A 16,745-nucleotide genomic window follows, 5' to 3' on the forward strand; every position below is an offset into this window, starting at 1 on the left:
TGATTCAGTGATAAGATTTTTGGTAAAAGAGGCTGAATAACGTTCCATTTTGTATATACAACATCCTTTTCATCCACTCACTCCTTAATGGGTTCCTAGATGGACTTCATATCTTGATTATAATGGATATTGATGAACATGGGAGTACAATTTTCTTTCAACATTTCATCTCCTTTGGACATATATTCCAATGAGTTTACTGAATCATATGGTAGTTCTAATTTTAGGTTTTAGGGTTGTTTTTTATTTGTTGTTGTTTTGTGAAAGTGTCTTACTCTATAGGCCTGGCTGGCCTAGAATTTATATAAAGACCCAGGTGAGCTCAAATACAGAGATCTGCCTGCATCTACCTCCTAGTGCTGGTTTAAAAGCACTTACCACCACATCTGGATCCTACATTTAGGTTTTATTTTTATTTTTTGGCACTTACATACTGTTTTCCACAAGGGCTATACTAACTTAAATTCTCACAAGTGGTTTAAAAGTGTTCCTCTTTTTCCATATACTTGATAGCATTTTTAGCTTGTGTCTTTTTGATAACCATTCTTACCAGGCAAGATGACTTCCCACTGTGCTTCTGATTGAATTATTCTACTGATCACTGATGATGAGGACCTTTTCACCTCTCTCCTGGGAAGGTTAATGTGTCCTTAGGGGAAATGTCAAAGATAACCCAATGCTGTGGGTGTTTTCAGTCTAATGCCTCATTTAGTTGTTTATCTTCTTGTTGGGGTGTAATTAACTCTAAATCTGCCTCTTGCTTTGCATTTTCACAGACCTTGTTCTCCAACTGTCCTCCACACAACACATATATCTATTACTTGAACCATTTTCTCTCTGTGTCTTTGCTGTTGTGTTAACTTTTCGTGGGAAGATATGATAAATATCTACTTTCCCCAGATAGGGCATCAAAGACATATCAAAGTACAATTCCATCAAAGTCCAACTTGGCAAGCCAATGAGGTTAGTGGGCTTATTTACCAAGGATATGTGAAGGGCTACTTAAAGACTGTGGATGGCCCCCAAACTACTCTATATGTAGAGTCCTACCCCATCATAGATGATAAAGCTCATCATTGAGTCCCCCTTTTGGTAAACCTTCCCACTTCCTACCTCTATCCTAGTATCCCCCAAGATCACTTGCAGCTGGGGATGGGGCAGGAAGAAGTAGTGGCTAGAATCCAAGCTGACAGCTCTTTGCAGAAACATTGAAGAGAGTGAGTTGGATGCATCTGTCAGCTTTTTGAAGCAGTATTCAGGTCTGGATTTGAAACTCTCTAGACTTTTTGTTTATATAAAGAATTAAATGAATGATTTTTTTAAAAAAATGAGATGGGACACCTAGTAGATTGTTAGGGTCTGTGAGAAGTCCCCCAAACACCACCAGTCACGATGCAATCAGCAAGAGTGTTTATTATACCACATGCATGTGGGGTTGCTTACCTGTACAAAATGGTGACAACTCCAAGAGGGACATGTAAATTCCTTTTAAGCACAGCTGAAGGAATTCTAAAAGCAGTGTGATCATTTTACCTAGGATTGGCTTACACAAGTGGCAATCATATAAGTATGTTTCTAAATGGTTAGGGCTAGAGAGAGGGGGCTAAGGCTATAGCTTTTCCAGTCTTGGACAAGTATGGACAAGTCCCAGGCTTTGTCCTTATTTGGTTATTACCTGTATGGGTGGAGGGGTTTGGTCTAGGCCTAGTATATGCAGGAACTGAGGCCTAGTTTTTAACTAAGTTACTAGGGGCCTGTCATGATATTTAGCTGGCCCTCTCATTAATGAGCATCAAATCAATCTGTCTTCCTGCTGCAACAGGGTGTCAATGGATTGGGAGGTTACAGACCCCCACATCATGGAGGGTACTCAGGTTAGGTTTGGTCAGAAGGTAGTATTTGAATCCACATATCTGGAGGGCACTGTCCACTTGAAGAACCATTTGGAGTTAGAGCTGTTGAATTATGGAAAAAATGAGAAGGAGCAGGGGTGCTGCAGGTCAGTAGAGCAACTAAAAACAGAGCAATCACTATCAGACTCAGGAGAGTCTAGATGACTCAAGTTTTTGTTGTATCTTCTCTATGAAGGACACTTTTTTTTGATATTTTACTAGGCTTTTCTTGATTTGTTTAAATCAAAAGGAAGGCATTAGGGAGCAAATACAGCTTTAACAGGGTTATCATGGATGCCATTAAGGTTAGTCACAATGAATGATTATCTTTGGAGACTCCTAAAAAAATAGATTGGCAGAGATTAGAGGACATGTTTTTCACTGTGGTTGAGAGCCCATTTAATTTTCAATATGTTTTTGTTTGTGATCAATTGGCAAATGGACCACTCTTTAAGTTACTGTTTGAGGTGATATCCCTTTCCCCAACCCCCTGGCCAATAGCCACAGATTAGAAGACCAACAGGAAGGTTGATGTTGTGTACTGTCCTGTAAGTAGGTCTTTCTCAGTGTACATTCATGGGCTGGTGCTGGTTGTATATAGTCCTAGCCTTGAGTGGAAACAAGCAGCTAGCCAGGGCAAGGGAATTTAAAAGAGAAACAGTTTGATTGGCTAGTTCATAAGCAGTAAATTCTTTAAATAGCTGTAATATATAAGAGAGTAGAAGATCAAAAGGAAGGTTTGAGAATGTCAGAAAGCAGAAGTAGGCTCATTGAAGGTGACAGACATATGATACAATGGAGTGAGTTCACCTTGGAGGAAGAGCGACAGCCCAGGACAGGTGGTGTCATAGAACATCCTGATCAGTCATGACTTACAGAATTGAAGCCTTGACTGCAGGGGAAGGAGAATGAGGAGATGGATACAATATGAGAGTAAAGCAAGATGGCTGCCAGAAGCCTTTGACTGAAAAAAGACTACATCTTTTATACTGTCTAGTTACACACAGGATTAAATAGGAGACAAGGGGCATGTGAGCTGGGGTGTGGCTTGAGATCAAAGGTTGTGGAATCTGGCATTGACCTTGACAATAGGTACCAGTCATGTGTTAACAGAAGGGCCACAAGTTCCCCTGCCTAAAGATAAAAATGACTGCCTTATCAAGCAGGAACTTTCCTCTAGCTCCCAAGGAAATGGAGACCCTTATCCAAATGCCTGACCTGGGGAAAAAGACTTCTGAGGAGTGACACTATACTACAATTTCTTAGTCTTACCATATGGGCCTGTTCCACACATTAATGCTCCATTATATTGTACCATTCTGATTTCTCAGTATTTATTAACTGATCTTCTGCCCTTAATGGCCTCAGGCTCCGGATCTGAATTGTAGGCTTTTCATCCTTGGGATCAGGAGTATCTACTAAATTTCTAGCTTTTCTGTTCTTGGTGTAATTAGGAGGGTACAACGGAATTCCTGGTTCCATGGTAGCAGGGATTTTTTTCCAAAGAATTATTTTGTTTTGAGAGGCTAACATTATACACATTTTTATACTTTACCAAAGCCCCCACAGAATTTCCCAAAGGGAAAAGCATTCATATTGAGAATCATTAAAAATGAAAGTAAAAAGATGCTGGAGAAGTGTGGTCTGCAATGTTGAAATGCTGGAACTTTGTCACCCAGCAATGGTTGGCATGTGGTCCATGCCAGCTGACCAAGGAACATTTCCATCTGAGTCTAGCCACTAAACCAATGAGTTTACTGGAGTTATTTATAGAAGGACAAGACAGCTGCATTATGGGAATACTCACCCCAGCATGGGTGATGGATGACTCATGAAAGTTGCATCCCTGGAGCTCTTTGCCCAACATAAAGGAAGCTCCAGTAGAGAGTCTTTTTGTCCACTGTTGGGGACAACCTTGCACAGGGAGGGGCCCTTTGCAACCTGTAACGTCCTGAGTTTCTGAGTTCCCTGGGTCTTCCAAGTCTGGGAAGCTTCTTGAGTCTCATGAGCCTCCTTTCTCCCTCCAGGAGGAAATGTTTCAACATGGGATAAGCATCTATGCAATAGGTATGAGTGCAGTACATGTTCAAGAAAGTGCATCACCCATTTTCTTGATTTTTTCTTAGTTAAATACAATTTGAAACTTACAATAGTACCCAGAGAGTATTGTCTAGTTCTAGAAGTCTATTATTTTTAACAAAATGATTATAGTGCCACTTAATGTATATTATTAAATAGTTGGTGCTGTATTTAAAAGTAATATTTATTGTGTGTATGTGTGTGTGTTTTTTGTATGTGTGTGTGTGTGTGTGTCTGTCTGTCTGTCCACCTGTACCATGGTCCATGAGTAGAAGTCAGAGGACAGCATGAGGAGTTGGTTCTCTCCTTCCTTCCATACCACAGGTTGTAGGATGAAACCAAAGTCCTCAGGCTTGGCAGCATGTGCCTTTACCACTGAAGCATCTTGGGGGCCCTGGAGTAACTTATTACCAGTTTTCCAATAACTGAATTTTAAGCCTTGCTGTATTTAACTTCCCACTTTAGAATTAAGTATATTTGTCACCTGGAAGTTTATGTTGGTGCATATAGTAATCTGTATGAAAAGAAACAGAACTTCAGGGCTGGAGAGATGGCTCAGTGGTTAAGAGCACTGGCTGCTCTTTCAGAGGTCCTGAGTTCTATTCCCAGCAACCACATGGTGGCTCACAACCATCCATAATGAGATCTGGTACCCTCTTCTGACCTGCAAGCATATATGTAGGCAGAACACTGTATACATAATAAATAAATAAATCTTTTTTTTTTAAAAGAAAGAAACAGAACTTCAAACTCATTTTCATATATCTTTGTATTTATGCATTAAAACCAAGCAATTAAATTATTCACATTTAGTGAACATTCTTTTAAGTAAGCCATATGGAAAATAGATCTTCTGTTATGAGTATCACTACCGATAGTTCTATATGTCCCCTATTGTGTGGCTTTGGGATGTAGATCATTTGTGTGAACGTTATTTGGATATGCCAAGGATCTAAAAAGAAGCTCAATTTCCTAGTTCTTGCTAGGAAAACAGCATGATGGAAAGTGCCCGGGCACTACTCTCAGTATTCCCCATAAAGTGCTTCCTACTCTTGTTCAACAGATCTAGCCTTTCTATGCAAAATCCAGTGTTTTATTCCATGTCTCACATTCTTTTGGACTTTATACACTTATATTTATCTCCTCTTTTTGAAATGAGACCTTAGGGTCTGGGGTTATAACTTGGTGGAAAAGGCCTGCCTTGATAAAGTCACCATACTAACAACATACAGCAACAACAATAGTAAACAAAATAAGTAAATAAAAAAATTCAAAAAAATCTGTTGACACCCATGGATTCTGTATTTTATTTGGAGAATTTGTCCTAGTTCTCAGATGTTTCATTTAACTAGCAAATAGTTGGCATTATGGACAGATTTCCTGAATAACAGATCATTGACACCGTGAATATATTTACCAAATGTACTTTATTTTATGCTATTACAAAATGTATTTATTCATTTGCAAAGAGGTTGCATAACCAAAAACTATTCAGACAAAAGATGAAATTATCAGTGCTATTCTTTTGGAGAATTTAATGATGGCAGAGAAAAATATGAAAGGCTAATAATGGCCAAGAAACTACATGGTCAGACATCGTGAGCAACATTATGCAGACCATGATGGGATGGGAAGGATGATGAGGTCTTTTCAAACCACTGCCTGACAGCTGCCAGATTATTGATTTATATCTGTGGCAATAATTTCATTTTATTTCCCCATGTCTATTGCAAGAATATGTTTTGCCTTTTTTCATATCACTTCAACCTAAGTTTGAAGTATAAAGAATGACCATAGCAAGCTCCATGTTTCTGTCTGGACAAAGAGAAGAAATGCAAGTTTCATATGCACTCCTCTTCATTTTTTTTTTTAAAACTAGGTATGCGAGAAAGAGAGCAGTCCAAAATTGGTGGAACTGTTGCTTAACGGTGGATGCCGTGAACAAGATGTACGGAAAGCGCTGACAGTAAGCATCCAAAAGGGCGACAGCCAGGTCATCAGCTTGCTCCTGAGGAGGCTTGCCCTCGACCTGGCCAACAACAGCATTTGCCTTGGAGGATTTTGCATAAGGAAAATTGATCCTTCTTGGCTTGGTCCTTTATTTCCTGATAAGTCATCTAATTTAAGGAAACAAACAAGTAAGTATCACTAGAATGTTTTATGTAACTCTCATTTTTTAAGTATAATCAGTATTTGTTTTGAATACAGGACTTAGTTCATGGAGGGCAAACACTATCCCACTGATCTACTGTACATGTATTCACTCATCATGGTAGATAATTATATGTATTCTTTTAACAATCTTTTTAGTAGATTATAAGCATGATGAAGTCAATGTTAGTTTTGTCCAATGCTGGAATCTTATTATCTATGTTACTGCTCTGGATATAATATATGATCACTGGATATTTATGAATTTGCAATGATCAGTTGGTAGCAAATGATATTGAAAGTACATGCTATAGCAAGCATTTCACATATCAACAGTCATTAAAATTATTTTTTCTGAGGACATTCTGTATTATCTGTTGATGCTTTCAATTCATATATATACTTTTGAATTTTTCAATCTAATATATATATATATATATATATATATATATATATATTACTTGTATGGGGAACATATGTTTTTTATTTGCAATGTGTTATTTGAGATCCAGGATATTGATTCTTTATACATAAGGATCTATTAATAATAAAAGATTAGGGAGAAAACAGAAACACTCAGAAGAATCATGAAACTATCATCCAGTGGAATCCTTTGCAATCACATAGGAGAAGCATGCAGCAAATTTATGTGTTGATGAAAATGCACCAGAGAGGCTCAGGCAGGGGGATTGTGTGGCCAGCCTGAGCAGAATAGTATAAACCTGGTCAAGAAAGGATTAAAAACTGTGCAGTATAACAGTGTTTTGATTGCCAAAAATTCTAGTGAGTTGTGCTAATCACACATATGTGAAAATAAAACACCGTATCAGAAAATAGTTCTACAAATGATGCCTTTCCTCTCCTTTCCACTCCCCACCCCTCCCTTCCCTTCGCCTCCCCTCCTTTCCTTGTTTCTCTTCTTCTCCCCTGCCCCCATCTCTACATCCCTTCTGTTCAGGGCCTCTCTATGTAGCCCTGGCTAACAGAGAACTCTCTAAGTAGAGCAGGTTGGACTTGAACTTGTAGCAAACCTGCCTTTGCCCTCTGAGCTCTTGGATTATAGATGTGAACCACCTTGCCCATCTTTGTTTCCTGGTTTCTGATGGAGTGGGATTATGACCCTGGATGGAGATTTAGTATTTCTTTAGTTCTGTGTGAACATCTTACACTGGCAAGTTTTGATGTAATTTAAAAAAAAGGTTAATATCATTTGACTGGAAGATAAAAATCATAATTTCATTGATAGTTTGTCTAAAGGAAAACTTTGGATTCATAACTTTAAAATATTTCTCAGGTTCTTATTGGCTGTATCATGTATTATATTTATTATGTGAGCCATGAAAGTAATATTTGAAGAAATCTAGAGTTTCTGTAGATCAGTGGTAACTGCCAGCACATTTCCTGTTCATATAGGATAAATATAAGATATAATGAAAAACAGAGAGAGAGAGGAGTATTAGGGTTAGTATTGCTGTGATGAAATTCATCAAAAGCAATAAGGGAAGAAAAGCATTTGTTTTTATTGAAGCCTGTCAGGGCGGGAACCCAGAGGCAAAAGCTGATACAGAGGCCACGGAGGAGTGCTGCTTACTGACTAACTTGCTCTCCATGCCTTGCTCAGTCTGCTTTCTTATAGAACCCAGGGTCACCAGCCCAGGGATAGCACCACTCACAATAGGCTGGGCCCTCCCGTATAAATCACTAACTAAGAAAATGCTCTATGGACTTGTCTACAGCCCAATCTTATGAGGCAATTTCTCAATTGAGGTTCCCTCCTCTCAGATGACTCTTAACTCCTGTCAAGTTGGCATAAAATTAGCCAGTACAGTGTTAATTTTAAAATTCCATCGTGTGAGCCACTGAGCAAATTTTATTTATTTATTTTTTTAGCATCTTCTGTGTTTTGGTAAGCTTTCATAAGCATCATGTTATTTCATTTTTCCTATAACCCTATGCTGGAGCTGCCGTCTGCACTTTCCAGGTGAGCTGATTGGTCCTTAGAGAGCTTAGGGAGTTTGCAAGAAGCATTGCACAGGTCTGCCTCCGGCTTCACAGTCCTGACCCTTCCCTAAATGATGACTGAGAGTGGCCATTTATACCCAAGCTTCGTATAGCAGCAGCACATAGGTTAAAATTGGAATGATACAGAGAAGAGTGCCATGTCCCCTGCACAATATACACCATTATTGCAGCAGCAAAATGATTCTGGAAGGAAAAACAATCTTTAAAAGCATGAGATGTGTCTAAGGAGCTTGGATAAGGCATGTTTACGTTTTATAATTATTGATTTCTAAGTTACCAGTTCGTTTATTTTTAGACACAGGATCTGTCCTAGCGAGAAAAGTGCTCCGATATCAGATGAAGAACACTCTCCAAGAAGGAGCGACCTCAGGCAGTGATGGCAACTTTTCTGAAGATGCCCTGGCGAAGTTTGGTGAATGGACCTTCATTCCTGACTCTTCTATGGACAGTGTGTTTGGTCACAGTGATGATTTGGATAGCGAAGGTATCTGTCTTAAACGAAGGTTCACTACGGCTCACATCTACACAGGGGCATTGAACACTGAGAACTCACACTAAAACCTGCTTTAACTCATTTGGGAAAAATGGACAAAATGGGCCACAGTTACAGCGGTGACTCAGGAAACCGTGTCCCGTGCTTCCCTGGGTAAACTGGAGAACTCGGTCACATGGACTCTTACAGGGAGATAACGCTCACGCTGGAGGCGTGGTCCATACCCTGACATCCACTAGGTTTTTGTGGTTGTGTCATTTTCCTAACCTTTTTAAAGTCAATGACGCCAGCCTTTTAGGATTACAGGTAGAAAAATCAAGAAAATCTAGGTAAATTATCTGGGCCATGATTAGCCAATAGTTCTTAATTTTATAATGGTTTGAAAAAATTACTATTTTAATAATTCACTTGATATAACTTTTAAAATTGGAAAGTGAGATATATGATGATAGTGGCTATAGATAACATATTTAATACAATTCAATTTGGTCAAAATTATTTAAGGGACTTGTTAAATTTTTACTCATTTTTGCAATTTTTTTTAGTGTACAAAGTGACAGACTTCATAACATTTTAATATATCTGTAACTTGGCCCATATTTAACCCCCATACCCTTCAGTGCCCCCACTCCCTCTGACTGGCCCACTTACTCCCACAAATATCCCCTTGCTTATGATCCTATCTTATATTAATGTAAACAATATAATTTCTTTCTTCTTCATGGTTGAATAAAACTCCATTGTGAGTTTTCCAAAATGAGTTTTCTTTATTTGTTTGTAAATTGTTATACACAATATTTTCATTTTTCTAATATTACTCCTGCCTATCTAGGAGCACAGGAGGCTTTCCGTCTTATAGGATTGTTTTTCAACCTCTTGACCCAGTGTTTTAAAATCTTCCTTGTCAGTGGGGTTTTCTTAGGTATTTCATTTCCTTGAAGCTACTGTGACGGAGACACTTTTGTGGGTTTCTTTCCTGTCAAGTCTGTGGTCCTCTGAAAAGCTGCTGACTTTGTGTCGTGATATTTTAGAGAAAGATGTTTATCTGTTGTAAGAGTTTTCTGGTGGAGCATGTGGGGTTCTTTTCGTATAGGATTTTGTCATCTGCACATAAGAATTATTTGACTTCTTTCTTTCCACTGTATCTAAGGGGCTTTTTAAAATTAATATGGTCTGTCTAAAGCTTTGAGTGAAAAGAATCAAAGTATAATTCATTTCAATTATTTCTTTTTGTGGCCAAGATTTGAACCAAAAGACCTCATGCTTACTGAGCACGCTCATTCCATGAAGCCACATCTCCAGCCCATTAGATATCTTTAAACAAGGAGAAATCCTAGAAAGGTAACACAAAAATCACCATCAAGGCACTATGTTGCTTATGTAAAGAGTATTTTGCTAGATCCTTCCCAAACACATAATGTGAGGCAATGATGACATGGGAAATCCATTACCTTGTATGTGGGTAGTTAAAATGTACATTCCCCTTTATTAACATATTTAAATATAATATTGTATCAGTTCTTTAAGACTCTCACCCACTGTATTTTTTTTTTTTTTTTTTTTTGGTTTTTCGAGACAGGGTTTCTCTGTGTAGCTTTGCGCCTTTCCTGGAACTCACTTGGTAGCCCAGGCTGGCCTCGAACTCACAGAGATCCGCCTGGCTCTGCCTCCTGAGTGCTGGGATTAAAGGCGTGCGCCACCACTGCCCGGCTACACCCACTGTATTTTGAGCATATTCATCTTACTTCTCCCCCAAATCCTTCCAGATCTGCCTCCATCTCCCTACCTCCCCAACTTTGTGTCTTCCTTTCAAAATTTAGTTGACATATTTAATTAATTTATGGGGTGAGCATGCCACTGTGCATGTTTGGAGGTCAGAGGACTACTTGCAGGAGTCGTCAGTTCTCTCTCTTCCCCATGTGACTTCTGGTTTCTAAACTCAGGTCATCAGGCTTGGCAGCAGGCATCTTCACTCAGCCATTTTTTTGAGGCAGTTATTAAAGTAATTAATAAAATAATTTGTGTCATAGAATGAGTTAAACTTAAATATTCAAACAGAGAGTTAATATTTATATCAAGACATATATTGTACACTATGAAATTGATTTTTTTTGATATGTTGAATTTATAATTTACTTTTAGCACCTGAAGTTCGTTCCTTTTCTTTCCAAGCTAAAAAGTAGTAGAGTTGAAAATCTTTGATTTTTTTCCCCACAAATATTTTCTTAATGTTTATCCTTGCAAGTATGACTTCTTGCTTAACTTTATTCTCGAAAACTCATAATTTCATGTCATCCTCATTTCTTTCTCATAAAAGAACTATTACTAACCATAGGTATAGCTCAGTGATGTGTGCTTGCCTACAATGCATGAAGCATGAGACCTTGGGATCAGTCCCCAGTACTGCTAAAAACAAAAACAAATGTTTTAAAAACTGATGCCAGCTAACCTCCAAGTATGAAATCCAGATGAAGTATATTCAAAATTGTTGAATGTCAAATAATTTAGGGTGTGTTCCCAATATTTAAAGCCGAATTTGAAAATCTCTAAGAAAGTATAGAGAAATGGAAAAATTGTTGGCCATACCTTTGTGCTTCCTTCCTCTGCTTCCTGTACACGTTTACTGTTATGTATATGTGTGACTATTCATTTTCCTGATTTATTCTTCCTGGACCATGAACCATTCCAACATTGAGTGCTTATCCTTATCCGACACTCAATGTTGAGTCTGCTACAGGTATACAAATCAACATACATGAAAGGAAAAAAAAAACAGTAGTTGAGTTTTAACTGAAAAGTCAACATTGTTTACCGTTTTTATTCTCATGTTCAAAGGGAATTAATTGTGAAATTTCTTGTATGTGTGCATGTGTGTATGTGTGTGCATGTATGTATGTTGTATGCATGGGTGTGTTTCCAAGGAGGACAGAGGACATCAGGTATCCTCCTCTTCTGTTGCACTTTCCCTTATGTCTTGGAAGCAGGATATCTCACTGAGCTCCAAGCTTAGTTTTTCCACTAGGCTGGCAGTCATTGAGCCCCATCACATCCTCTTGTGTCTACCCTCCCCCAATGCTGGGGACACACATGTCCTCAGGACCACATGTCTGGTGGCTACTGGTTTCCAAGTTCTGGTCCTCATGTCTGTGTGGAAAGCACTCTTTACCTCTGAGCCTGTGAAGTTTCTGTTAATGAAAATATTTAAGCTTCTGTGATGACTGAGTTATGATGCTCAGCTCTTCTTCCTCACTTTGTTATTCTTTCTCAACTTCAAAACAGGCAGTGAGAGTTCATTTCTCATGAAAAGGAAGTCGAATTCGATTAGTGTAGGAGAATTTTCCAGAGATCTGGTTTTGCAGCGCTGCTCACCAAACTCACAGAGGCATTCCAATTCCTTGGTAAGTTACATGGTGTTTATGTTAAATGTTTGGTCTTGACATTCTCTTGATAACTGAACTCCTACAAAGCTAGATGTGATTAGCAAGGAGTTATCTCATACACAAATGCATACACATGAAAACGTATTAATGTTGAACTTAGATTTGCATATATACATTTGTATTGAGAATTATTTAATTGTATGTACACTGCTAGTATTTGTTTTCTGTTTTCTTTAGAAAAATGGAAAGACTCACACATTTCTATGAGATGGTCGATATTGAGAATTATACTATTTTTATGTTAACTTTGAAAGATTAATGCTAACTTGTGCTTGAATTTTAATCATAATACAGTATTGGACATTAAAAATGTCTTTTTATTGGGGAAGTAGCCTTTAACTTCCCTTTACTGTGTATATTTAAGGCAAATACTAAAAATGATTATTATAATAAAGTAAATTAACATGTCTATCTCAGACAATTTACTGTACTGCTGACAGTGACAAGAGTTAAGTAGTCTCCCTTCATCTGGAAATTTGAAGTGGAAATTGTTTGAAATTCTTCTTATTTTTTTTTTTTTTGGTTCCTGTCCTGGATTTTCCTTTGCAGACCAGGCTGGCCTTGAACTCACAGAGATCTGTCTGGCTCTGCCTCCCGAGTGCTGGAATTAAGGGTGTGCGCCACCATCACCCGGTTGTTTGAAACATTCTTAAGAAATTTTAAATATACCATTTTTTTTTTCAGATTTAGTCCTTCAGATATTGGCTGGTTAGAATTTTATTTTGGTTTATAAAAATGAAAAGTGGAGGGGTTAATTTAGAAATAATTGTGAATATGATACTACATACTATATGCTCTCAGAGAATCTCTTCACAGACATACAGCAGGATGTTCCTGACCACAGTCATGCTCCTGTGCACACAGCACAGGTGTCCTTCTCTAGCCTAAGTTTGGACCGTTGGCTCAGCTTGTCTTTCTTTTACCTTCCCCACACTCTGGCAACCTCTGTTTTACTCTTCTCTTTCTTTTTCATCCTTAAAAATAATTTTATTTCCTTATTCATTTCCTTCTTTGACAGTTTTATATGCGAATATAATCAATATTAGTCATTTTTTTTCTCCCCCATTTCCTTTTCTCATCTCCCTCCCTCTCCTGCTAAAACTCTTTTTCCTAACAGACCTCCCCACTGCTTTCATGTCTTGTGTGTGTGTGTGTGTGTGTGTGTGTGTGTGTGTGTGTGTGTGTGTGTGTGTGAGAGAGAGAGAGAGAGAGAGAGAGAGAGAGAGAGAGAGAGAGAGAGAGGGAGAGAGAGCATGAGCCACTGAGTTTAATTAGGGCTACTTAGAGGAGCCTGGGTAGGAACTTAGTTACTGGAGCATGGGCCGCCTATCAGTGGCTACATCATCTTCCTCTCATCACCATCAGTTATCCATCCACCAGCGATAGATGGAGCCTCAAGAGCCCTTCCACAATGAAAGATTGGCAGGCCTGGTTTAGTGCATGTCATGTCTTATATGGTCAACCACAGCACGGTGTGTTCCTAAGTTCAATGGCTGCATCAGATCGAGAAGGTGTCCCTTAGAAAGACACTTGCCCCCACACCAACTCCTTTGCTCTCTCTGACCCTCTTCCAGAATGTTCCCTGCGTCTTGGAGAGGTGATGGAGATACCCCCATTTAGTGCTGGGCACTCCACAATCTCACATCCTCAGTGCTTTGTTATAAACCTCTGATTAGTCACCACCTGCCGCAAAAAGAAGCTCAACAGGTAAAGGGACTTGCTGCACCCTCCTGTTGACAGCAACTCCTGGGACTCACAAAGGTAGAAGGAGAGCGCCAACCCCACAGAGTTATTCTCTGACCTCCACACACATGCCAGGGCATGTGAACCCCCAACCCCACATACAACACACAAAATTAATACATAGAAAAAGAAGAGTGTCTGAAGACAGCTGAGATATCTATGGACATAAACATATCTATTATTTATTTCTATAAAATCAGCCTTTTGAGAACCACCTAAGTAATTTGGTCAGTGTATAATACGTATGTATCATCATATTGTGATACATATGATGCATATGTATCATCCTGCATATATTTGTTTTTGTTTTTTGTGGGTTTTTTTTGTTTGTTTGTTTTGGTTTTTTGAGACAAGGTTTCTCTGTAGTTTTGGTGCCTGTCCTGGATCTTGCCCTGTAGACCAGGCTGGCCTCAAACTCACAGAGATCTACCTGGCTCTCCCTCCGAGTGCTGGGATTAAAAGCTTGTGCCTCCTTTGCCCGGCCCTGCATATATTTGTTAATAATGTGCCAATTGAAAATAAAATTGAACAAAAACCAAGTTATTTTTGTTTAGTTAATTATGAAGATAAGTACAATGAGAGATTACAGCCAAATACGGTAAATTAGGTCACGATGTTTGCATTTGGCAGTTGTAATTACCATAAGTAGTTACAAACGGTACTTCAGTTGGCTGATGGGATAGAGTGTGTTAAGCTTTTGCTTCAACTTCTGCCTTCAGTTTTCTTATACTTAAAACTAAGGGCAGGGTCTGTCTGCTAACACTTCAAGTTCCAGCACTCAGAAACCAAGGCTGGAGCGTCCCAGGCTCTAGCCCAATCTGGATTGTAGAGTATGACCCTTAACAGAGGGGAAAGGGTCAATGCATAGATCATTTGAGCAGTAACAATTTTCTTTTACCTTCATCTTTGAATTCTCTGTTCTTGTCTATTTCTTTTCCCAGCAATTGTGAACCCCATTTATTCTGCTTACATTTCCTGGTTGCTTCTATATAGAAATGTTGTGTTCTCAAAATCAACCAAAATGATAGCAATTTTATTTGTCATTATTTATTTCATAGGGTCCCATTTTTGATCATGAAGACTTACTGAGAAGAAAGAGAAAAATGCTGTCTTCAGATGAGTCTCTCAGTAAGTATCGGGAAATAATTTCAGCTAAGTAGATACCTGGGGCAGAATCCGTTGTTTTGTTTAATTTGCTTTGGTTATTTAAATTTTCTTGCTGCCTATTTGAACTTACACAACGTTCATATGTATTTACCTAATGATCATAGAGGCTACAGAAAAATTAATGTTCTGTCAATCTAAAGATTTACTTTTTATAACTAGTATCAGCTCATATGTTTTATAAGAGTGTTCTGAAATCCAAATTATATTTCCTCCAGTCTCATTCTTCATTTTCTTCTTCAGGTCTTTTGTTTTCACCCTCCCTGGTTAAATACTTTCAGTTCCTCTCCATCCTTGTCACTAGAATGTACACGCCACAGTTTGGTTTCCGGTGCTCAGTCCACTTTCACCAGGTGAATTCACTTGTGTGCTTACATGTCCATCCTTTGTCATTTGGAAAAAAGGGTCATCGAAGCTTCAGTCCCATATGAGGCATTCAGATAGTTCTTCTTCCCTGGCTTCCGAGAGAGAATACATCACATCCTTAGACCTTTCTGCCAATGAGCTGAAAGATATTGATGCCCTGAGCCAGAAGTGCCTCGGTGGCCACCTGGAGCATCTCACCAAGCTGGAACTTCACCAGAATGCACTCACTGGCTTCCCTCAGCAGCTGTGTGAGGTAAAATCCATTTGCCTTGTAATTCCTAAGACCCTGGGCTGGGCACTGTATGGACATCCAATTTGCACGGACTAAGCGCATCTGTTTAAACACATTCATAATAATCTCAGAGTACCTGGAATGTGTCCTTGTCACATTAAGGGAGGATATTAAATACTTCCTCTTGGAGTGATTTTACCAAGAGCAAGCTCAGATGTGAATTCTCTACTCCCCCCCCCCCCCATTCCCATCTACTATAGTCTCCCTCACAAAGGGCATTTACTCCACATTTATTGAACAGCACAGAAAGCATCACATGGGCTAAGGAATGAGGGGTACTTTCCAAAAATCTTTAAGAGTTTTACAAGGAATGAAACGTTGACTCCAGCTGACATCACTGACCCAGACAGCAGATGGCATTGCAGACTTACCAACCCACATCCATGTAGCTTCCCACTTTTACGTTAGATGTTGGTTTTACAAGGTTGCTTTTAACGTATTTCCCATTGCTGGCATTTATTGTCATGATATACATATACACATGCATTACTCTTGGGTTGGGGACATGCAAGAGTATATAATTTAAGATTATAGCTCTGCTTTAGCTTAGGCTACAAAAACTAATTTCATGGGGAATCCGAGGCAAGTAAGGTTGGTTCTTATATTGTTCTCTTAAAGTAGCAGCTACCAAACCTGGAGGTCGTGACCTTTTGGGCATTGGATGACCCTTTCACAGGGGTTGCATATCAGATATCCTGCATATCAGATGTTTGCATTATGATTCATAACAGCAACAAAATGACAGTTATGAAGTAGCAATGAAAATAATTTTATGGTTGGGGGTCACCACAAGATGAGAAACTGTATTAAAGGGTCTCAGCATTAGGAAGGTTGAGAACCACAGTCTTAAAGGCAGGTGATGTGCAAACAGGCTGAATGGACAGTAGGATAGTAGTCTTAAGTGTTAAAACTTAAGACCGCTCTCAAAGTGTATTATTAACTCTGGCGGTGAGGTCCAGCAAAAGTCCCATTCTATTAGAATGTAAGAGATATTTTCATAAAACTGTATCACCATGGTTAAGTCTGTCTTTTAGGTTCAGGACAACAATTACCCCCATTATTGTGGGTTTCACAGAGGTATCAAAATACTCTTTCAGAAATTG

The 16,745-nt window shown here is 38.8% G+C and overlaps 1 protein-coding gene across 2 annotated transcripts in view; it reads left to right on the plus strand.

Moving 5' to 3' along the window:
• Positions 1-16,745, plus strand: part of Lrrk2 (leucine rich repeat kinase 2) — a 142,322-nt gene that overhangs the window by 49,577 nt on the left and 76,000 nt on the right. For both annotated transcript variants that reach the window (XM_052748694.1, XM_052748695.1), the window contains 5 exons: positions 5,851-6,109; positions 8,440-8,628; positions 11,917-12,035; positions 14,879-14,948; positions 15,389-15,603. In XM_052748694.1, the coding sequence (XP_052604654.1) occupies positions 5,851-6,109; positions 8,440-8,628; positions 11,917-12,035; positions 14,879-14,948; positions 15,389-15,603 (852 nt within the window). The remainder of the gene's footprint in view (positions 1-5,850; positions 6,110-8,439; positions 8,629-11,916; positions 12,036-14,878; positions 14,949-15,388; positions 15,604-16,745) is intronic.

Source organism: Peromyscus californicus, unplaced genomic scaffold, assembly GCF_007827085.1.
Source record: "Peromyscus californicus insignis strain IS unplaced genomic scaffold, ASM782708v3 Scaffold_20__1_contigs__length_68692818, whole genome shotgun sequence".
NCBI classification, from domain to species: domain Eukaryota; kingdom Metazoa; phylum Chordata; class Mammalia; order Rodentia; family Cricetidae; genus Peromyscus; species Peromyscus californicus.